The sequence below is a fragment of the Hylobates moloch genome, unplaced genomic scaffold, assembly GCF_009828535.3.
Source record: "Hylobates moloch isolate HMO894 unplaced genomic scaffold, HMol_V3 SCAFFOLD_9, whole genome shotgun sequence".
Classification (NCBI taxonomy): domain Eukaryota; kingdom Metazoa; phylum Chordata; class Mammalia; order Primates; family Hylobatidae; genus Hylobates; species Hylobates moloch.
The window spans coordinates 29,738,121-29,761,790 of NW_026652284.1; the positions used below are offsets into that span (position 1 = coordinate 29,738,121).

At 41.4% G+C, this 23,670-nt stretch overlaps 1 protein-coding gene and 1 pseudogene across 3 annotated transcripts in view; one reads left to right on the forward strand and one right to left on the reverse strand.

The window, feature by feature from the left end:
* The first annotated feature begins 11,010 nt into the window (after positions 1 to 11,010).
* Positions 11,011 to 23,670, forward strand: part of TRAM1 (translocation associated membrane protein 1) — a 33,008-nt gene continuing 20,348 nt past the window's right edge. Inside the window, exons 1-5 of one of the 3 annotated variants that reach the window (XM_032759593.2) lie at positions 11,011 to 11,361; positions 19,327 to 19,390; positions 21,145 to 21,266; positions 21,389 to 21,505; positions 23,081 to 23,139. In XM_032759593.2, the coding sequence (XP_032615484.1) occupies positions 11,239 to 11,361; positions 19,327 to 19,390; positions 21,145 to 21,266; positions 21,389 to 21,505; positions 23,081 to 23,139 (485 nt within the window). In that variant the 5' untranslated portion in view covers positions 11,011 to 11,238. Of the gene's footprint in view, positions 11,362 to 11,794; positions 12,564 to 19,326; positions 19,391 to 21,144; positions 21,267 to 21,388; positions 21,506 to 23,080; positions 23,140 to 23,670 lie in introns of those variants that run through there. The other 2 variants (XM_058444019.1, XM_058444018.1) reach the window with 2 other exon arrangements.
* LOC116814044 (small nucleolar RNA U13) lies at positions 14,790 to 14,887 on the reverse strand (annotated as a pseudogene).

The following is a 23,670-nucleotide window of genomic DNA, read 5'->3' on the forward strand; positions in this document are numbered from 1 at the left end:
ACCGGCAAGTGACCATGTTCTCTGCCATGTAAATAAATTTTACATTTACAATAGGAAAAAGTGAAGCCAAGCTGAAACAGAAGACAGAAGAAAAATAAAGGAGAGAAAAAGGTAGAGAGAGAATCTAATGAAGTCAAGTGCCTGGTTCTATTTCCTAAGATCCACAATGCACCCTGGCTCCTGAAGCTTTTCTTTTGACTCTCTTAACTTTCGGTTCACTCTATTCCCATTTCAGTCACTTGCAACGAAAAGAGTTATAACTAATATAATTCATTCCATTATAAATAAACTTCCTACAACTTCTGCCACTGCACCAAACATTCCCTCTCACCAGCTGCTTTAACTATATACCTGGCTCTCCCCTCAAAACACCAATCCCCTTCAGCCCTCTTAAATGAACATCTTTCCTCTGTCAAACTTTGTATGTCTTGAGGTGGGGCTAATAGCCTTCTCCCTCTCTAAACCATTCAGTGCCCCCTATGCCTGAAAAATCCCTGTTCCTGCTGACATATTTCCTTGGGCCGTTATTACTGCTACTCCCCACTCATTCATTCTGTTAAAATAAGTAATTGGCTGGGTGCGCTGGCTCACATCTGTGATTCCAGCACTTTAGGAGACCGAGGTGTGTGGATCACCTGAGGTCAGGAGTTCAAGACCAGCCTGACCAACATGGCAAAACCCTGTCTCTACTAAAAATACAAAAATTAGCTGGGCATGGTGGCGGGCACCTGTAATTCCAACCACTTGGGTGACTGAGGCAGGAGAATCGCTTGAACCCGGGAGGCGGAGGTTGCAGTAAGCCGAGATCATACCATTGCACTCCAGCCTGGGCAACAGAGCGAGACTCTGTCTCAAAAATAAATAAATAAAATTAAAAAAAAAAAGTAATTGGGCAGCCATAAGGCCAATGAGCACCTTAGGCTCCTACACAAACAAACTAAAACCCAATTCAATAGAAACAGTAAAAGGACACTTAAGCTTAACCAATCACAAACCACCAACTTACCTCTAAAGACTTCCATCAGATTGCACCCAAATAAGGGAAATGTTTAGCTGGACCCAATCAAGTAATTCCTTTTCTTTTTTTTTTTTTTTAGACAGAGTCTCACTCTGTCACCTAGGCTGGAGTGCTGTGACACAATCTCGGCTAGCTTCAACCTCTGCCTCCTGGGTTCAGGCGATTCTCCTGCCTCAGCCTCCTGAGTAGCTGGGATTACAGGTGCGCTCCACCACGCCCAGCTAATTTTTGTATTTTTAATAGAGATGGGGTTTCACCATGTTGGCCAGGCTTGGGACACAGCCTCATCATAAGTTGAGAGGCATTCGTAATTGAGCACACACTACAAGTCCAAAGGTGGACAAGTAGAAAGGGCCAAAAAACATACCAACTACTCCTAATGGTACCACTTAACCAAGTCCACTTTGTGCTTAGGCTCCTTAAGCTTCTATAGGTCACAGGATTACATTCTACCCCTAGAGAGACACCTAGATAGTGGTCAGATGGGTCACAGAACTCCTGACCTCAGGTGATCTGCCCACCTCAGCCTCCCAGAGTGCTGAGATTACAGGCGTGAGCCACTGTGCCTGGCCAAGTAATTTCTTTGCTTGTTCAGCCTATAAAAGCCTGCTGCTCACACGGCTGAAACACAATTCTGTGAACCTCTTCTGGTTTTGAGTGCTCCCTACTTCGTGAATCCTTTAATGTTCGAGTAAACTCTGTTAAATGTATTTTGCCTGTAGTTTTTATTTGTAACAATTCAAAACATAAACTTGGCTCACGGTTCTCCTTGCAGTGCCCTTCCTGAGTTCACCATCCACGTGGAAGAACATCCACTGTCATTCTGTGACTGCCCTGTCTCTACTAGCCTTTCCTCCTCCCTCCATCCTTTTGGTGTAAAAAGAAGTGTCCCTTCCTATGTAAAGTTCTAGTGGATTCCAAACTTTAGAAACCTCTGTCCATCATTTTGCCCACGTCTTCCCCCTGTCTTCAGCCTCTTCATCTCTCCCCTCCTTACCGTCTATTAATAAACATGCTCAACTGTGACATCACTCAAAAAACAAAAGCAAAACCTACCTTGACTCCCTTATTCTTCTTTATTTACACAACCTGCTCTCTTCTCCCCTTCAAAGTTAAACTTCTTGAAAATATTCTCTCTACTTCCTGTTTCCATTTTTCACTTTGCATTCACCACTTACTGAAACTGGGCTCTCTTTCATCAGAGAAGTATTACTCAGGCCCTGATGTGCTTGGTTAAATAGGGTGAGAAAGTCCACTTTGTGCTTAGGCTCCTTAAGCTTCTATAGGTCACAGGATTACATTCTACCCCTAGAGAGACACCTAGATAGTGGTCAGATGGGTCACAGAATCTTCATAGCCATTACCAACCAGCTCTCCCCAAATTGCCAGATCTACCTCTAAATGTGACATGCCATCTCCTGCCAGTCTTACATACGAGTAGCAACACTGTATTATAAATTTGTTTTCTCGTTTCCACAGCAGCAAAGTGTATACTCAAGGAAATCATACAATTTCCAAATATTAATGAAGTGGTTTTGCTTCCTCATGAAAATACAATTTCCTTCTCACCAGATAAGTACAAGTTTATATTTTTAAACTCACTGTTAATGATATAACAATAGCATGTAAACAGAAAAATTATCTGTTGGGGTCTTTTTCATGGGCTTTGTGTTTCTACGTAGGCAGCAACCAGTCTCTTGAATAGATCAGGAATGAGATAAGATTGAGAATTACTGCTCTCTGAAGAGTCACAGTCTTTCTGGCAAGTACAGACCCTGCAGGACTGTTTACGTGAGACAAGAATGGGTTTGTTTGCTGCACAGTGGTGCACACTTGTAGTTCCAGCTACTTGGGAGGTTCTCTTGAGCCCAAGGGTTTAAGGCCAGCCTAGACAACATAGCGAGGCCTGTCTCAAAAAACATTAAAAAGAATGGATTTGGCAGGCACACAGATACCTAGACCTATGACCTTGGGCAAATTACTTAACATCTCTGAGCCTCAGCTTCTCTGTCTTTAAATAAAGACAACAACACCTATTTTATAAGATTTATGTGAAGACCAAATGATATATGTAAAAGCAAAATGCCTGGAATTTAATAAGCATGTAACAAACATTCGTTTCTTACTTTTCATCAATTTGTCCCCAAGGAGAGGTTGAAATCAAACAGTCCCATTTTAGTTATAACTTATTTCTATTAGGTAATTTCTTGTACCTACTTTCACATCATCTCAGAACAGGTTTTTCATTCTTATACATGTCTTGTAAGGCCAACTAAACACAATCTCATTGAGGGCAAAGATCATATTTCTGTTATTTTATATTTCTCATAATTACAGCAACCTTGTACCACAAATTTTCCTGGATAGACCTAATCCCAAATAAGCGGACTTCTGTCCTACAGTCATTAAAAGAATCCTGAGAATTTCAGGATCCAGGCTATGTTTGCCAAAGTCTTACTTACTTGGAATGTGGCCTCCAGAGCTGAACACACACAAGCAATCAATCTGCTTGAGGGGTCCCTGGTGGGGTAGCTCACCCCTGTAATCCCAGCACTTTGGGATGCCGAGGCAAGAGGATTGCTTAAGGCCAGGATTTTGAGACCAGCCTGGTCCCTGTCTCTAAAACAAAACAAAACAAAAAATCTGCTGAGGGAGGCCTCCAGAGCCCATGTGTCTTGGTAGGACCACTTTCCCCACCACCATGACCTACCCTTGGAGAATTTAATGGCAGCCACCTTTCACTATAAACTTAAGAGGCCAATCCTAAAACAGAAGCTAAAATTATTATTAAACCTCCACATTCCCCTAAAAGGCCTCAGGATCATTCTATAATGCTTCAAAACTCTTTCCACCTTAGTCACCTCCAGAGTCAAACCTCCATTGTTGTCCATCATCACCACAATCTCCTACCCACAAAGCTATATTCATCCCTTTATTTTGCTTAAGCCAAAAGCCCCTTCCCAGTCCCCAAACTCTTCCAGTGTATCCCCCAAAGCTCCAGGTGTGCCATCTACCAAATCCCCAACACCCTCTGCCTCTTTCTAAATGTTTTCTTCACCTTCTCGCTCAGAAACTTGGAGGCAACTCTAACTGAAAACTGAAACCTGCTTCCCTAGAGCCCTCTCAAGGGGTGGCTGTTTCTTCCCTCCCACGCACCACATACCACAGAGCCTAGGGGTGGAGTGGGTGTCTTTCATGGTCCTCATCGCTGCTGACAGAAAATTCTCCTCCCTTGCTCAAAAACCCCAGCTTTTCTGGAAGTCCATGCCCTGAAACTACACCACCCACTACCCTCCTGTGGCAATCATCTGCCAGCCTCTCAGGCTCTTCCTCATTTGCAGCAGATGTTAGTGCCCAGCTCCCTCACTGGCTCCCTTTCCGTTCTTCTCCTTCCGTCATTCTTGGTGATTTAGCATCCATGTGCTGAGCCCCTTAGCCTCCTACTGCCTTGACTTCTCACTCTCAAAGCTCTCCTCCTCCATTCACCTCAGCTACCCACTCCCATCTTTCTACCCTGTGCATCTCATTGCCAGTGACTGCACAACCTCTGAAATCATTTCCAGCATCCCACTCTCTCACCACTTCCTCCTCAGCCAGTTACCCTCCACAACAATTCAGCCACATAGGTGCCTCCAATTCAGAGGCCCTAGCACCATTTCTGTGTCCTCTGTCTCTGTCAGAGAACTGGCAAGGAAAAGATGGCCCATTCAAAAGAATTTAGCTGGAGAGAGTTTAATGAAGGGCTTATTCACAGAGGAGTAGCCGGTTGAATGAACCAACAAGGGATGGTGAAGTATCCGGGGAGTAAGAGCATGGGAAGCTATTACAACCAACAGCCTGAAGAGGCGGGGGAGAGAATGAGGTCCCTGGAGCCCACTTAGAGCTGAAACAGTAACAGAAAAGCTACCTGACACAGGCAGTGGCCACAGGAGAACAAACATAGTCACTGTTGGAACCACAGTAAGGCAAGGAGGGATGATGGGAGTATAAAGAAATCCCCAAACCCTCTGATTTTTGGCTAGTGTCTTCCACAGACTTCCAGTCCCATTCCAGTGGGAAGTCAAGGGCGAGGGAGCCCCAGTACTGCAGTCTGCAGACATTTGCCTTTCACAGCAGAAAAGGGTAGACTCTCAGGGCAGAGGGTGATGGTATAACAAGCATGACCACCACCTCATGGCCTTCACTTCATCACCCCTGCCCTCACCCTTGCACATCCTCCACATCCTTTGTCATACTGGCCTGGCAAAGCCCAACTCTGCCTTCTCCATACCTGTATCCAAACAGGGAGATAGCCTGGAGAAAATTATGTGGCTCTGCTTACTAGTCTCACATTAAATGTATGACCCCAAATATCAAGTGGGCCCTGCTGTCTGATTATGTCCCTTTAATCTACTCACCCTCCACAGTTTTCCTCCATTCTCTTCTCAAATGCCATCACACTATCTCCACTCCTGATTTTGTTTCCTATTTTACTGAGAAAGTAGAAGCAATCAGAAGCAGACAACTTCATCTTGCCATTCTCAGCCTACCCCTAAATTCTGCCCTCTATCTGGTTGCTGTGGGCACCCTATCTTGTCACTGAGGTCAGCTGTACACTACATGCCATCAACTCTGAGCTGCTCAAGGACTTTGCTTCTGCAAGCAACTCCTGTAGAATAAATCTTTCTTATAGATCATTCTTATCTGCGTGTAAATACATCATAATATAGCTCATCCAAAAAGAAAAGCAAAACCCTTCCCTACACCTCTCTTCACCACGTGCCCATTACTCTGCCTTCCCTTGCAGGGAAATCCCCTCAAATGAGTTGCTTATACTCATGCCTCCATCTTACCATTTCCCATTCTCTCTTGAACCCACTCCAGTCAGCCATTTGTTGCTACCATTTCCAAAGAAAATACTGTCTTAAAAGTCACTAGTGACTCCATAAGAGTCAGGGTCCTAGCAGAAGCAAATGTCATGTTTAAATTGGGTGATTTGGGGAAATTGTATAAAGGCACTCTCTTCAAGCGTGTGGGTTCAGGTAAGGAAACGACAAATGATACTGCAGTACCCCAAGGCTATAAACAATAGGGTCCCTGAAGGAGCAAGAAGGATAATTACCAAAACCCAAGAGAGATTTGTGGAGAGAAGGTCTCCTGACAGAAGCGAGGACCTTCTGCGGAAGATGGCAAGAGTGCAGGGTAGGAGCCCACAGTGCATGACAGGGCACTGTCGTGGTCCAAGGACTCATCATCTCCATCCAATGTGGAAATCCTCAATAGGAAGTCTCTGTGCTGGAGCTCTACACACAAGGCTGGCCAAAACTTTCTCAGCTACACCTCAGTCTGCAGCTCTTCCTGCCTGATCCTTCTTCCTTCCTTTCACAAGGATCAGATCTACATTATAGTCTGAAGGCTTTCCCTGTTACCTCCCCTCCCCTTTAATTTTCACAAATGTTATTGCCAATAAGTCTCTTATGCTTCTAACTCTGTCTTGGCATCTATTTCCTGGACAACCCAAACTAACATAACCACACAACCTCCATCTTACCAAACCCAGTGGTCACTGGGCACAATGGCTCATGCCTGTAATCCCAGCACTTTGGGAGGCTGAGGTGAGTGGATCACGAGGTCAGGAGTTCGAGACCAGCCTGACCAACATGGTGAAACCCCGTCTCTACTAAAAATACAAAAATTAGCCAGGCCTGGTGGCACGTGCCTGTAATCCCAGCTACTCAGGAGGCTGAGGCAGGAGAATCACTTGAACCCGGGAGGCAGAGGTTGCAGTGAGCTGAGATCGTGCCACTGCACTCCAGCCTGGGCAACAGAGCGAGATTCCATCTCAAAAACAAACAAACAAACAACAACAACAAAAAAAACCCAATGGTCATCTCAAGTCCTATGGCTGGCCAGAGTATGAGAGGTTTCAGCAGCTGAAAGAAGACCAATGTGTCTTCTCACAAAGGAGTGAAAAATCACCAGATTTCAGGTTTGAAAGGACCAATTTCAGTTTAAAAACTGACATTAGTAGAGCAATTCATTTCCAAATGACCTAGAACACTTCTACTGCACCTTGCACTGTCTCTTTGTAAATATCCATCACATTGGTCATTGTTTATTGTCTGTCTTCTATTCCAGGTATGAGTTTCAAGAACAAAGACTAAATCTGTCTTGTTAATAATTATATCCTACAACTCAGGACTTGCTTGGTGCATTGCAAGTCTTCTTTAAATATATTTAAAATGAGTAACTTTGTAGAGCCATATATCATTTTTATATTTGTTTCTTGGTTAAACTATCGTAAGGTTTTATTCTCATTTATGTGAGGTATTTTTTCTTTTCATTCTCTCAATAAATATTGACCACTAAATATTTGACAGTATAGCACCAGGTAGTAGGAGCCGGAAAAATGAAATGACTTCCAGTTCCTGAGGAGTACCAGTCTAGTGGGAAGACAGACTTGCAAACAATAGAAGATAGTATGATTATTGCTAAAATGAAATTATGTACAAAATACAAGTGAGTCCTCATAGACCAAGTGTAAGAGCTAAAACTATAAAACTCTTAGAAGAAAACACAGGAGTAAATCTTTGGAATCTTGGGTTAGGCACTGATTTCTTATATAGGACAACAATAGCAAGTGATTAAAGAGAAAACAGATAAGTTGGACTTCACTGAATTAAAAACTTCTGTGCTTCAAAGAAAACCATCAAGAAAGTAAAAGACTGAAAGAAAATATTTTCAAATCATGTATCTGCTAAGATCTAGAATCTATTTTTTATTTTTTAAAATAAATTACAGAACAACATGGACATATAGAATAGATATTTTTAAACCCTTACAACTCAATAAACTTTAAAAAATTAATCCAACTTAGAAATGACAAAGGATTTGAATAGACATTTCTACAAAAAAAGATACAAATGGCTTCTGAGCACCTGATAAGGCTAGTAGTCAACATCATTAGTGCTCACGGAAATGCAAAGCAAAATCACAATGAGATACTACTTCATACCCCCTAGGATAGATAAGATTAAAAGACAGAAAATAAAAGTATTGGCAAGGATGGGAAGAAATTGGAACCTCTACACATTGCTAATAGGATGGGAAATGGTGCCATTCACTTTGGAAATTAGGGTGAGAGTTCCTCAAAAGGTCAAACATAAAGTTGCCTCATGATCAGCGATTCCACTGCTAGGTACATACCCAAAGGAATTGAGTTCAAACAAAAACTTGTACACAAATGTTCAACTGATTAATAAGATGTGCTATATCCCATATAATGGAATATTATTTGGCCATAAAAAGGAATGAAGTACTGATACATGTTACAAATGGATGAACCTTGGAAACATTATCTTCAGTGAAAGAAGTCAGTCACAAAAGATCATGATTCTATTTACATGTAATGTCCAAGCTGGCCATGGTGGCTCACATCTGTAATCCCAGTACTTTGGGAGGTGGGAGAATTTCTTGAGGCCAGGAGTCCAAGGTTGCAGTGAGCTATGATCACACCACTGTACACCAGCCTAGGCAACAGAGCAAGACCCCATCTCAAAAAAAGAAAGAAAAGAAACAAAGAAAGAACAAAAAGAAATGTCCACAATAAGCAAATATAGAGAGGTAGAAAATAGATCAGTTGTTGCCAAGGGCTGCCAAGACTATGAGGGGAAATGGAGAGTTACTGGTAATGTGTATAAGATTTCTTTTAGAGATTACAAGAATGTTCTAAAGTTACATTATGGTGATTGTTACACAACTTTGTAAATATACTAAAAACCACAGAATTGAATATCTCAAATAGCTGAACTATATGACATAAATTATACTGCAATAAAACTATTTCAAAAATGCAATTGAATCATAAAAGATAAATTGCTTAGGTCACAGAATTCAGTGAAGCTTTCGAAGAGGTCATATGTAAATGAGACATGAAGGAACAGCAGGAGCGTGCTGTGTCTATGAGAGGACAGGCGAAAACATTCCAGACAGAGACAGCAGCACACACAAAGGCAGGGGAGAGCATGGGAAGAGAGCATGCCATGGTATGTACAGTCGTCCCTCAGTCTTCACAGGGGATTGGTTCCAGGATCCTCGCGGATACCAAAATCCACCTATGCTCAGGTGCCTTATATAAGATGATGCAATATTCTGGTAAAGAATATCCTAAATCCTCCTACAGACCTCCAATCATTTCTAGATTATTTATAATATCTAACACAACATAACTGCTAAATAAATAGTTGGCCGTACTATATTGTTTAGGGAATAATCATGGGGGGGAAGTCTGTAGATGTTCAGTACAAATGCAGTTTTTTTCTTGAATATTTTTTACTGCAGGTTGGTTGAATCCACAGTTATGTGGCACCCACAGATACGGAGAGGCAACTGTATAGTGTGTGTAGTCAATAATGCTGCTACAGAGATTATGACCTGCAGATGCAGGGCTCCAGTCTGTTGGGGTAGGCAGGGACCAAATCAGAAAGGGCTATTTCATCATGCTAGCTTTCCATGAAGGGAAAGGGAACCTGCTGAAAAACTTTCTGCCAGTAGAAGCATCATTCTAGTATAAACGTTGAAAGGTGATCTGAAGGGAAATGAAACTAGTGATTGCCCAGAAGGAGGAAAAGAATAATCACTGACTAAATTTATAAAGCCCTAATTCCCTGCTGAGCAGTTTCCTTTAATCATCTCATTTAATTACGAAACTGAGCAATAGTTATCCCCACTTTATAGATGATATCCACAGGGCTTGCTCCCTCACCTCCTGCAGGTCTTCAGGCAAGTATAAGTGCCTCACACTTTCCTATTCCGCTTGTTTTATTTTTCTCCTGGATGCTCAACTCAATTTAACATCTGTTTCACTTTTGAAATCTTGTTTAAAGATTCTCTCCCACACTAGAATGATAAGTCCCTAGGAATAATTTAATTTGTATTTCACTTCTGTATCCCCAGTGCCCAGGACATAGTCAACCCTCAGAAAGTACATAAATGAATACATTTTTAAAAATGAGGAAATCGGGTCCCATAGAGATTAAGTAACTTGTCCTTGATCATACAAGTAATAAGTGGCAGACTTCTGATTTAACAACCCACATTCTTAAACCACTAAGTGATTACACCAGAGTTGTAATATTGTAGGCAAGAGGCAAGTACCCTCGGACTGTGGTAGTGGGGAAGCGCGGTGATAGGCCTGCCTGGGGTTGGTGATGACTGGATGTGGAAGGGCGCTGAAAGGGCTCGATCTAGCATGACTTTGGTTTCTACATTTGGCTCATGGGTAAACAGGAGAGCAATTCTTCAGGAAAAAGAATACAAAGGACTCCAGGTTTGGGCAAAACGATAAGAGGAGGACGTGTCTTAATCCACGATCCTTTTTAACTTTTTTACTATCTCCCTTAGATTACTAAAACATGTTGTTAATTTAACTATATGTGAAGGCAGTAAACCCAAACTGATCCCTTCGTCTTCAGTCTGAGGCCAGTGGGGGACAGGGGTGGGGATGGGGACGGGGATGCGGGTGGGAACGGACAGGCAGACCAGAATAGGGTCAGCTCTTTTTTTTTTTTTTTTTAAGTTAGTCCAAACTTACAAAGAATAGAAATAAGTCCCCAGGAGTGCTTAACTCTGAGGTAATTTTTAAGGCAGATGCTTAAACTGGAGAATACACCGTACCCTTATGGAGTCAAGTAGTATTCGTAGTTTTAGATTATCCTGACGGTGGCAGTCACTTGTAGAAGTGACAGTGTGCAGCAGGCCACTGACACCCAATCCCTGGATGGCCAGGAGGGCGGGAGGGCACCCGGCCGCGGTCTCAGGCTGCCGAGCAGGCGCAGGAAGCTCGCGCCTCAAACGACTCCCAAACCCAAGCCCGGCGCGAAGCAGAGAAGCGCCGCTCACATTCCTGCACACTCGCCCGGCCGCGGGCCAGCGGCCTCCGGTCCGCAGGTGGCGCTGTGGGCTCGCGAAGGCGGCCGCGGCACGAGGGAGCGTCGTCTCCGTGGTGCGCATGCTCTCGCCCCCGCTGCGGGCTGGCTGTTTTGTTTTTTTTTTTTTTTTCTTCCCCGGGCGGCCCGGCGGCTGCGTACTGGCTGTGGGATGGGAAGTGAAGCCCCAGCGAGCGGCTGCAGCGGGGCCGTGAGGAGCAGCCAGGGGGAGGCGGCGGCGGCGGTGAGTCGGTGAGCAGCTGGGAAGAGCGGAACCGGGGCGGAGCACCTGCAGGCGCGGGCGGAGGCCCCACCATGGCGATTCGCAAGAAAAGCACCAAGAGCCCCCCGGTGCTGAGCCACGAATTCGTCCTGCAGAATCACGCGGACATCGTCTCCTGTGTGGCGATGGTCTTCCTGCTGGGGCTCATGTTTGAGGTGAGCCCGCCCCGAGTCTCAACCGCCTGCCCCGCCACCCCCTGTCCGGGCCCGGGCTCCAGATGCCAGCACCGGCTTCTCCGCCCAGGACCGCTGGGTGCTCGGGCCCGGGGTAGGTGCGGACCCCCAGTCCCTGAGGTGCGGGCCTGCCGTGCCCTGCCCAACGCCGGCGGCAGCTCCCCGGCGGCCGGCCCGGGGATGCGAAGTCCCGGTGGGCCTCATCGCGGCCCGCAGTGGGGTGGGGACCGCCGCGTCGCCCCCTTCCTGACCCGCCGCCGCCCCCTCCCGCCGGCCGCGCGGCGCAGTTCCTGGTTCCCGCGAAGGGTTACGTGGCAGCCGGCGAGGGGCCGGCGGGTGGGGGCGGCCCCTGAGCTGCCGAGCTGGCTCGGGGCGGGTGGGCGGACCTGGGGGTACTGCCAGCCTCGGCCGCGGTGAGCGGCAGCCCCGCGAGGGCCGGGGAAGGCGGAGGCCCGGCCCCCGGGTCTGAGGACTGCGGGCCTGGAGGCCACAGGCCCCGAGTGACAGGGGGGCCCCGGGGAGCTCCGAGATTGGAGTGAGCGAGAAACCGGAGTCGGGCATCTGCTTTCGACTCGAAGGGCGGTGGCCGCCAGGCACCGGCACAGTGGAGGCGCGCCAGATTGTTTTAATTTTTGTCTTTTAAACTGATATTATTACCAGTTAACGAACTTTTTGCCCTGATGCTTTAAAGAAACAAGGTCTGATGGATAAATCTAGGTTCTGAACAGCGGTGCCAAGGAATCGAGTAATTTTTTTTCTTGAAGTAGGAGAGGATGGGAATGTCAGGAGTGTGTAAATTCTCTTCCCACATATCTAGTATTTTGATGACTTATTTAACAGCTGTTGAATGTGGATGATAAACTTTGCAAGGTGAACGAGTAACATCCTACGTTTTTCCCCTCGCTCCCCAATACACACGCTCATTCCTTTGCTTTTTTCCCTTTTTAATTTTTCTCTGGAGCCCTTATGTCTCAGTAAATATACAAATTATTTTGCTCCTGCCTTGTTTTGTCTCCTCTCTCCTGCACGTAACAAGTGAGAGTAGAGATTTTGGAGTATTTTTACGAGTCTGTATTTCCAGAGTCTAGGATAGTGCCTGGGACATAGGAGTGCTTTAAAAAATATGAGCGACGTTAAGAATCCTTGAGAAAACCTAATGGAATGATATTACCAGTGACCAAAAGGTGAATACATTTTTTTAATGGAGCCTGTTTTTTTTTTAATTTTAAAATTAAATAATATTTTAACCTTATTTTCGCCTCTATCAAATGGGCTTTTCTGGATCTAGATACAGATATTATTTACTCCTGATTATGTCATGCATGTTTGAAACCACTGCTAAGGAGGTAGCAGGTATAGTTAAAGGGTAGGTAGAAGGAAACTAACATTCTCAAGCTTTAAGTCTGGGCTGTGCCACCTACCTACTGGGTGACCCAAGTCTGAGCCTCAATTTTTCTGCTATAAGGAAATAATATCACCTGTAGTATTCTCCTCACAGCCATTTTTTGCAAGGATCAGATAATACGGTGTGAAGGTAAATACAGTGCTAGGCCTGGTGCGCTGGCTCACGCCTGTAAACATCCCAACACTTTGGGAGGCCAAGGCGGGAGAATCACTGGAGCCCTAGGAGTTCGAGACCAGCCCAGGCAACATAGGGAGACCCTGTCTCTACAAATGATTTTTTAAAAATTAGCGAGGAGTGATAGATAGCACGCACCTGTGGTCGCAGCTGGGAGGCTGAGGTGGGATAATTACTTGAGCCCAGGAGGTGGAGGCTGCGGTGAGCCAAGGTTTCACCACTGCACTCCAGCTTGAAGGACAGAGCAAGAAGACCCTGTCTCAAAAAAAGACCCAATGTTAAACATTTGTATTCACTTTCTGAATTTGATACTTGCATATACTTTCTGCTTTGATCTTAAAGTAATACTTTAATATGTGTAGTATATTCAATTTTCTGTAACTTGTCATAAACCATCTCCACATGGTAAGAATTCCTGACTTTAAAAACATATTTTAGGGGTACTGTGACCTGCAAGGTATATTTGCAGTGCTTTGAATGAAATAAAATATAAATCAGAAATTCAGATACATAGTATAACTTTGATTTTATATAAACTCTTTTACATTCTCTTACTGTGTTTCTAGGGAAGTCCACCACCTATACCTTGCCTCACATGTTAGTGATTTTTTTTTAACAGTGGATTTTCACCTTTATATAAATTTATAAAATTTGAAAATCTAAATAGACAAAAATACTAAATAGAGGTTTTTAAAGTCAATTCAAAAGTGAGCATTAAAGTGATACACAAAAGTGAAGTTTGTACGAGTTCTTCCATTTTCTTACCATATGTTAAGGTGTTAGGATTTCAAAGCATGTTATCTAGATATAGGAATGTGTAGACTAGGTTAGTTTTGCTATTCGACTTTTAAAACAATTGCTGCTGAATCTCAAAGTTAACATAATTATAGAATTACAGTACTTGTGCTAGAATAATCAAGAAATTGATTTTTTTGCAGAACTGTTAAGCCTGTTGTGCAGATACATTGAGGAAATGTCAGAGGATTTATGGTGACATCAACAAAGAAATTCAGAAAGAAAGAAAGACTGTATTACTAGCCAAAATGAAGAAGCAATGGAGATACACTGTACAAGCGTGGATTCTGGAGCTGAAGGGATTCATGTTCAAGTTAGGGCTCTGCAGCTTGCTAACTGGGTGACCTAGGGCAGCTCAGAACTGAAGTTTCCTCATCTGTAAAATGGGGCTTATTGGGTTACTCTGACAATTAAATTAACCAATATGTATTATGCCTAGTTCAATACTTGGCTTGCAAGAGGCGTGCAATAAGTGGTAGCTATTATTATTCTTTAAAAACTCACCAAAATTGGGAAATAGAAAGCATTTTTATGTGAGAGAAGGGCCTGGAATCTCTTTAGTTAGCATCTAAAGAGATCATACATACTGAAAAGGCTAACAGAGTAGTCTGTTTGGCAGTAATGTAAGAGTTTAATTTCCAGGGAACTTCACGTTAATCAAAAATTGCTTGTGAATTTTGGAATCATAGTTTTATTACAGTAAGTATCTGTCCACATAATTCAAATCATAGTATACAATGAATGGCTTCATATTTGAGTTAGGAAAAATTGAATGGTCAAAAAATGGTAGGGATGCTTGGGAAGCTTTCTGAAAGTGAGGATGTGGAGGAGGAGTGAAGAATTAGGGGTTCACAAGAGAAGTATTTCTTTTAAGGAGTGTATAAAGGAAAGATATTCAAAAGGAAATATATTCAAAATCTGCAAGTTCCTTATGCCATACAGATTTTGGGGACGTTTACAATTTCAACAATCTTGAAACAGTTTTCAAGGTTTGGGTTTTTTTTTTTTTGCTTTTTCTTTCCTTTTTTTCTTTCTTTTTATGACAGGTAAGGTGTTCAGGTCATAACAAAGTTTGAAGGAGAGACCCATCTCACATACGAGCGTGAAACATATAAGCGTGAACTACAAAGGGGTCTCTCTTTTTTTTTTTTGAGACAGGGTCTCGCTATGTTGCCTTGGCTGGAACTTGACCTCCTGGGCTCAAGTGATCCTCCCCTCTTGCCACCTGAGTGGCTGGGACTACAGGCACGTGCCACTGAGCCCCACTGGAAGTGGAATTTGATATTCAGAATTGTCTTTACTTTTCAAGGATCCAGTCCACGTAGTGACTGTTCACATCTTCCTCTAAAACAAGTGCAAAGTCGTTAACATGTCTATGTAACAAGAAAGATACCAAGCCCCAACTAGTGACACTGAATTAAAGAAATGTTATTGTATTTACGACATTGCATACAGCATAGAATTAGGTAATTCGTTACAGTTTCTGGTAACCTATTTAAGATGCATCTGAATAAGTCTTTTTTCTTTTTTCATTTTTCCACTTTTGTAAATGGAGAGCAGCACTATAAATGTTCAAACTGTCATAAACTCAGGTATTTTTACTTTTGAGTGCATTATATATTTCTGTAGCCTATTTATATTCTAAACTAACTTATCTTACTACTAATTAATTGTGGTGTGAGTTTAACTGCAGCAATGCAGCAGGGTGTGAGGCTTAGGAGGCCTGGAAATGGCTAGGAGCATGACTGCTGACTTAAACTTGAAACTTTTTGGAGTGTGTAGTTTACATTTTTCCTCTTCTACTTAATGTCACATGCTAAACCAGCTGGAGGTCAAATTTTAATTTTATTTGGAAGCCTGGCTAAAAGGATAATCTAATTTTTGCTGCTTTTAGAATTTGATGCTAAATTTATCTTTGAAGAATCTCATTCGTTGTTTGTAAAGGACTCTTTCTGAGACGGAGCCTCACTCTGTCACCCAGGCTAGAGTGCAATGGCGTGATCTCGGCTCGCTGTACCCTCTGCCTCCTGGGTTCAAGCGATTCTCCTGCCTCAGCCTCCTGAGTAGCTGGGATTACAGGCACCCGCCACGATGCCCAGCTAATTTTTGTATTTTTAATAGAGATGAGGTTTCACCATGGTGGCCAGGCTGGTCTTGAACTCCTGACCTCAGGTGAGCCAGCCACCTTGGCCTCCCAAAGTGCTGGGATTACAGGCGTGAGCCATCACACCTGGCCTGTAAAGGTCTCTTTAACAAAGTGTTCTTAGGTGTGACAGTGGTGACTTCATACTACAAACTGGAAACAGGGATGTGGAGTGTTTGTGTTTAAAACAGAGTATGTGTGTGTATATATATATATAAAAAACATATATATAGTGTGTGTATATATACATATATATTGTTTAGACTATATGTATATATTTTAAAAATCTAAACAAAGATAGCAAAACTAAATGAAATGTAGTGACCACTCACCTTTACTAAAAATAATCACATGAAAATAGTGTTGCCCTGGAGACTCATGTCATCGTTCTGCTCTGAGTCCTTGTTAATGACCCAAATTTTAATAGAGTAGCCTTAGTACCCTTTTCTACTCAAGAGACCTTCATATCTAACCCAGTTCAGCCACTCAGTTTACTGGCCGTATCCTGCAGTTTGTCATGCAAGCCTGACTTCTTCCACTTCCTGAATTCCAGGATAACAGAGTTTAGCTACAACCTACGTTTTGTTCACCTCCCTCATTCTAGTACTCATAAGTCAGTTCTCTACCTAGTCCAAGTTTTTGTGGTGCCATGGCCCCCTTTCCCTTTCTCCGCTGTATTGGTCCCCTCATTGTTTGGCCTTTCTTCCTGCAGTCTTTACTCCGCTATTGGCCTTTCCGGTGCCTCTCAATTCCCAGAGAAAGTCATACTCATGCTGGTAGATAATATTGCAAATCAAAGGTTTCTAACCTCAGACATTCGCATCCGGTATCTTTTTACTTTCACTGGCCATCTCCTTTCCCTATGGGAACTATATAAATAGTCATCATTCACGTCCCCATTATGCTTAATATGTGACATTGCTTTTTCTCACACAGGGAAAATAAAAATTTATCAAGCACGGATTTCCTCATTTTCCTGTCTTTTGAAGTTATGTGTCCCATCCATTACTGCCTTCTTCCCATCTAAGAGGAAAAGTTGTTCAAGAGTGCAATACTCAGTCCTTACAATTTTATTCCCTACCATATGCCTCCATCCGTTATTCTCTTTCTATCCTGTGTGTTTAACTTCTCCCTTTTCCCTGTTACCTTCACTGTTGCCCCCACACAAGCTCAATCTCTCCTAAAAACAACATAAAATTTGACCTGGCATCTACTGGATACCACTTTGTGCCTCTGTGTTCTTCAATCCCCTGGGATGCAGCTCCTGCTCTCAGTACCTAGTTGGAATCACTTAAGCTGTGACCACTGACGACTTCTTAAATTGTCCAGTCTGTTGTTCTCTTTCCTCCCACATCTCTTTTGAAACTCTGACTTTATTAACCACACCTTTTAGAAATGTTTCCCCTTTGGCTTTTGGGACTGCAAGCTCTCTTTATGTCTTTTTCTGTCTCTCTAACCATTTTTTCTTAGTTTCAGTGACTTGAAATTTTGCTTTTTTCCCTGTTCTCTCCATGGGTCTGATGTTGTCCTACTTCTCTACAAATACGGTGCACTCTCCATATATGATTTATGTATTTTCACAGCTTCAGCCATTATCTATAGAAAGAGACTCCCAAATCTTTATTTAAGATAGGTTCCCCCTACTGAGTTCTAGACTTAGGTTTTAGCTGCCTTACTGCACATCTCCCAGAAATCTCAGCTGTAAGCATCAATAAATAACCTTGTACTCTTTCTTCTAGCTTACCAGACCTTATTTTGCCTTATGAGTGCCTCCTCTATCCCACAGTCACTGTCTTAGTTCAGGTCTCATTATCTTTCATGTGGTCTCTTGCAGAAGTTTCATTCTTGGCTGCATGCTCACTCCGGTTTGTACTTTAACTGATATTTATTCAGCAATATTGATTAATTACCTAATATGTACCAGGCCTCATGCTGGGCTCTGAAGTATAGTGATGAGTGGAAACAGGCATGGTCCCAGTTCTAATGGAGCTTACTTTCTAATGGGCGAGACATAAATTATTAATATAATCAACCAGAGTATGCTTTTGAAGGAAAGGAACACAGTTCTCTGAGATAATCTAACAAAGGAAATGACCTACTCTAGGAAGACAGGGAGACTTCCTTGAAAAGGTGTAATGCAACTGAGATCTGATGGGAAATATTTTCCAACCGTATTTTAGATAGAACAGCATGTGCAGAGACCCTGTGGTAGAAGGTGCTGCAGAGGCAGAGGGAGGAGTCAGACCGTAGAGTCCTGTGGTCACATTCTCCTAGAAAGATGGGAATCTAGTGAAGGATTTTTAGCAGGTAGGGAGGGGGATGTGGTAACATGATCAGAAAATCATTCTAGTTGCAATGTGGAGAATGGATCTGAAGGGGCCTGGGATACCACTTAGCAGGTCACAGACAGCAATCCTTCTAAAAGGCATACATGAAATTTCCCATCCTCAAAATTCTCCAGTTGTGCAAAAATGAAATCTAAACTACTTAGCTCAAAAAACAGGGTCCTTTCTAGCACTCAATAATGTTTCTAGTCTTTTCTAACACTTCCTGATGTGCGTCCTGTGCCTGGCCTTGTGTTCACTGCTACTTGATCTTGCCATGCCCTGTTTCTTCTATCTGTACTGTCCTCTTCATCCCCCTTTGTGAACCTAGGGAACACCTATTTTCCATCAAAACACAGCTCCTTCATTTCATTCTACCCCAGAAAAAAAACCAACAAAGCTCATTGATTATCCCAAGTACCCACAGTGCAAGCTATTGGCACTTATTCTACAGTATTATAACAGTTTATTTACCTGTACTCTTCACACCACAGAGCTCCTTGTCATTAGGGATTATTTTATCCATCTTCATCTCGTCCTTTTTTGCCTAGCACTTTGCCTGGCGCCTGTAAAGATTGGGTAAGCATTCCATTTTTCTGTTCTGACCAGTTTACTTTTACCAGTAGTCAGGTCAGTTAAACAATTATTGACCACTTAACTCGGCTAGGTGTGTGGGATACTAACACACCCACACCACAGACCCTATATTTGATCTGCTTTTCTCATGCTAACTGTGCTTCTCTTTATTTTATTAATTTACACTTAAAATTTGTCTTAATAGGAACTTTTTATTCATTGTGTAGGGCTAGGGTAGAGAATCATTATTTGTCAAATAACTGTTTTCTGGAACTGCAGAAAAGGTCTTTGGAAATTTTAAAGTTAAGGATGAATTACACAATCTTACGTAAACCACAGAAGAGTTCTCTGGTGAATTACATTAGCTCCTTGGCAATCAGTAATTTCCATTGTGTCTGTCAGGATTCCACAGGAACAAGGAGGCCCTTGGTGCTTCGATTTAGGGACAGATTTTATAATGTTTTTGCCCCGATCTGTTATTTGGGAGAGGGTCACAAATTGACTTGATCTTTGTTTTTCCTTCTTTATAGATAACGGCAAAAGCTTCTATCATTTTTGTTACTCTTCAGTACAATGTCACCCTGCCCGCAACAGGTAGGTAATTTACGCTAATAATTTTCTACATAAATAGAAGTTCAGTTGAACGAACTTGGAAATTTTCATGAATGCTAGGTCCTGCATTAATTAATCATCAGAGATCTCATCCATGATGTGACTGAATGTTATTTTGATGATTTTGTGATACAAGATCTGATGTTTTTGATTGACTTTACCCTATATATGTTTTCTGTTTACTATGTAGTTTTGCGAATGGACCTGAAATTCCATAAAATAGTTTTGCTTTCTCTGCCTTCTGATTTTTTCCTAAGAAAATTATAAGAAAAGATATTTTTTAAATTGTTTAAATGTCATTGTTCATTCAAGACTTCTAAAAGCACAATGGCAGATTTCGTTTTTCTGTAAGTTATATTTTGGACCTGTAATAGCAATCCTTCTAAGATTATTTACACTTTTTCCTGTGCTCTACTTTTAACAATTATTTTGATTCCAGAAAATGTGTTAGTAAGCTCTAGCAATTATCTGGTAATGGCATCCACACTATTAGGTTTTATTTCAAAAATGTTATTTCTTAATCTATGTAAAAATTAGGTGTTTCTTGGAAGTTGATTGTAATTTAATACAGTGATATAATTAATTAGCGTGGGTGAGGGATGGCGTATTTTTTGGTTGAGGCAGTAAATCTGCACAGTTTTTTATTTAGAATGTAAGATAATGTAGTATACCACATTTAGTTGGGGTTTTTTGTTGTTGTTGCTGTTATTTATATGTGTGTTTTTAAGAGACGACAGGGTCTTGCCAAATGTGTTGCCTAGGCAGGAGTGCTGTGGCATGATCATAGCTGACTGCAGCCTCCAGCTTCTGGGCTCAAATGATCCTCCCGGGTCAACCTCCCAAGTAGCTGGGACTACAAGGGCACACCACCACGCCCAGCTAATTTTTCAATTTACTGTAGAGATGGAGTCTCACTATACTACCTAGGTCAGTCTTGAATTTGGGCCCCAAGCAATTCTTGCCTCCCTAAGTGTTGGGATTATAGGGGTAAGCCACTGCACCTAGCCTCTGAGTTGGGTTTTTGTTCAGTTATGTATAGTTTTGTAAATATTTAATTTAGTGATTTAGTTATCAGGTTACTCAAAACTACAATACTGTTTTGAAATTTGAATATGCCAGAGAAGAATAAAGCTCTTTGGTGTATATGTTCCCCATAAACATAAAGTTTGAGAATAAGTGTCAGCAATTCACAAGTATTTGATAAAGATTTGTTTTGAAAAATTATAGCAATTGCAAGGATTAAAAACAACTTTAGTAGTTGCCTTTATCTCTGCTGCTTATAGATGAAAATTAAATCAAATACAGGTCAAATCAGCTTTTCCATCAGAATCATAATTTAGTGTGTAGTTAGAAAGTAGAAGTAGAAAGTTTCAAAAGCCCTTTGAAAAAAATAGGTCAATAGGCTAAGTATAGCTTTATCAACCTAATTTATACCCCTGGGATAATACCAGTTTATTGAGTGTGGCCTCCTCTTCCCTGTTTTTTGGTCTTTGGTGGCTGGAACTAACATGTGTCAAGTCTTTGTAAGTAATTTCTAAAGCTTTAGATTTCTAGATAGTCTTGATTTTCATTGCGCCTCTAAGACTCAAGATGTCCAAGACCACGTTATTTATGATGTTTATATAGAACTTTTTTATTAGGTTATTCTTCTTTGTTTCCATAACTATGTTGTACTTAATGCTGTTTTTATAACCTTGTGTATATTTTTGTGTATTTATGTCCTTTTTGGTCTTCAGAAGAACAAGCTACTGAATCAGCATCCCTTTATTACTATGGTATCAAAGATTTGGCTACGGTTTTCTTCTACATGCTAGTGGCGATAATTATTCATGCCGTAATTCAAGAGTATATGTTGGATGTAAGTATGCAGCCTTAGAAATCTATACTTTATGAGGTACTAGCTCTTCATAATCTGATAGTCATATATTAAATATAATTTATAATTTATTCTTAATTACTAATGGCTGTTTTTATTTTTAGAAAATTAACAGGCGAATGCACTTCTCCAAAACGAAACACAGCAAGTTTAATGAATCTGGTCAGCTTAGTGCGTTCTACCTTTTTGCCTGTGTTTGGGGCACATTCATTCTCATCTCTGTAAGTATGTCCTCTTAGGTTGTTGTTCTCCTTCCTTATCTAAGATTAGGAACTCTGCTAATGAAATAGTATAAGTTAAGAGTTTCCGTGATAAATCTGTTTTAGGTATTTTTTTATACAGCAAAAATTCTAAACTATGTTTACTGTTTCAGAAAGGCTTATTCATTTTTAATCACTCTGAGTGTTACTTTTATTTTTATTTTTATTTTTTTTTGAGACAGAGTCACTCTGTTGCCAGGCTGGAGTGCAGTGGCGTGATCTCGGCTCACTGCAGCCTCCACCTCCCGGGTTCAAGTGATTCTCCTGCCTCAGCTTCCCAAATAGCTGGGACTACAGACGCACGCCACCACGCCCAGCTAATTTTTGTATTTTTAGTAGAGACAAGGTTTCACCATGTTGGCCAGGATGGTCTCGAACTCCTGACCTCGTGATCCACCCGCCTCAGCCTCCCAAAGTGCTGGGATTACAGGCTTGAGCCACCAAGTCCGGCCTTACTTTTATATCTTATAGTGGTTTACAGATACCTCTGTATCAGCAGAAAGCGTAAGATGTGAGGGATACTCCTGCTAGGTTACATGAGTTGTAATGTTCACAGTCATTTCCTCCTTTAAAAACAGCCCCAGTGTTTTCCAAGCTTCTTAAATGTTGTATAACTTTTCAGTTACGGCAATCGAAACCTTTAGTTGTATCACTCTAACTAATGAGAAAAAGAAAGGCAGTATTTGCTTTAATATTAGCGATAACAATCCCTTAAATTTATATGGTGTTCCATAGTTTACATACTTTTGAGTTTGTCAGACACATAATTCTTTCTAATCACTATATTAGAGATGAATAACAGTGAGTTTTCCAGGGTAAAGCACTTCATGTTGGAAGTAGACTAAAACTCAGCTTTTTATTCCGTTGCTCATTCCATTTTACTCTGCTGCTTTAATAATACTTTATAGGTAATATGTAAATTTTAGTTTAAAAACTATTACAAATTTTTTTAAAAAAACATAAAAGTTATACTTCTGTGGGAAAATACTCTTACAAAAATCACTTTAGATTTTATTTATTTTTTAATCTTTTTTTTTTCTTACATATGCAATAATTCTCACTGAGTAGATCTGATTATCTAAGAAAAAAATTGGGGCAGTATTTTACTGACGTAATTCCATAAAACTCGGTAGCGCCCTGATCCTTTGTCTCCTGTCAGATGCTACAAACTTTTCCTGAAATCTTCTGATTACCTAAGACAAAATTCTTCTCTCCTGGTCACTGTTGTGCCTCTTATTGTTGGTTTTATGTTTGTTTGTGTACGTGTATTTTTATTCTATGGGATTGAAAGATTTTTTAGGGCCAGGAATTATTTCTTACCTGATTCCATATCTCATATCTTTGATTTTCATTTTGCTCAAGTAACCAACTCAAATTAGATTGAAAATAACTAAAACAACTAAGGAGTTTGACGTTAGTGGGCTCTTTGCAACCTGATATGGGGACCTGTAAATGTTTGAGAAATGAAAGTAATGTCTTATTTTCCAAGAAGTTTGCATTATGCTCACAGGTTAATTTTTATATCTTCTTTCTTAGGAAAACTACATCTCAGACCCAACTATCTTATGGAGGGCTTATCCCCATAACCTGATGACGTAAGTCATTTTTAGCAGCCCCTTCTTTGTTAAGGACCATGGTCATGTCACTATTAATCAGAATTCATTCTTGTTATTCTCTTTAGGACCTTAGGCAATGCATAAAATAGAGGAAAATATGTCTTTGACAGTCCCACTGCCGTAAGAAAAAAAAACGCTGTGTACCTTTTTTTAATGTTTCTATTCTAATCTTTTCAACATCTTTGTAAGCTTGAGACAACTGATTTTAACATAATCTTAATTTGGTACTCACTTCTTTTCCCTTCTTTTCACTCATCCTTTCTCCTTTTTATGACTCCATCTTCTCTATATTTTTGCTCCTTTTCTTTGTCCCCACCGCCTGTCTCTTTTCATATCTTCCTTTTTTTCTCCTATTATAAGCTTCTTGAGGTTAGGGATTATTTCTTTTTTATTTCTCTAGTCTGTACAGTGCTGCCAGGTTAAAGTGCTCAGTGGTTACAAAGACGTCTGAATAATTCATTATTCGAGCTCAGCTTTAGTACAACTTTTCTATATTAATTTTCCTTACTA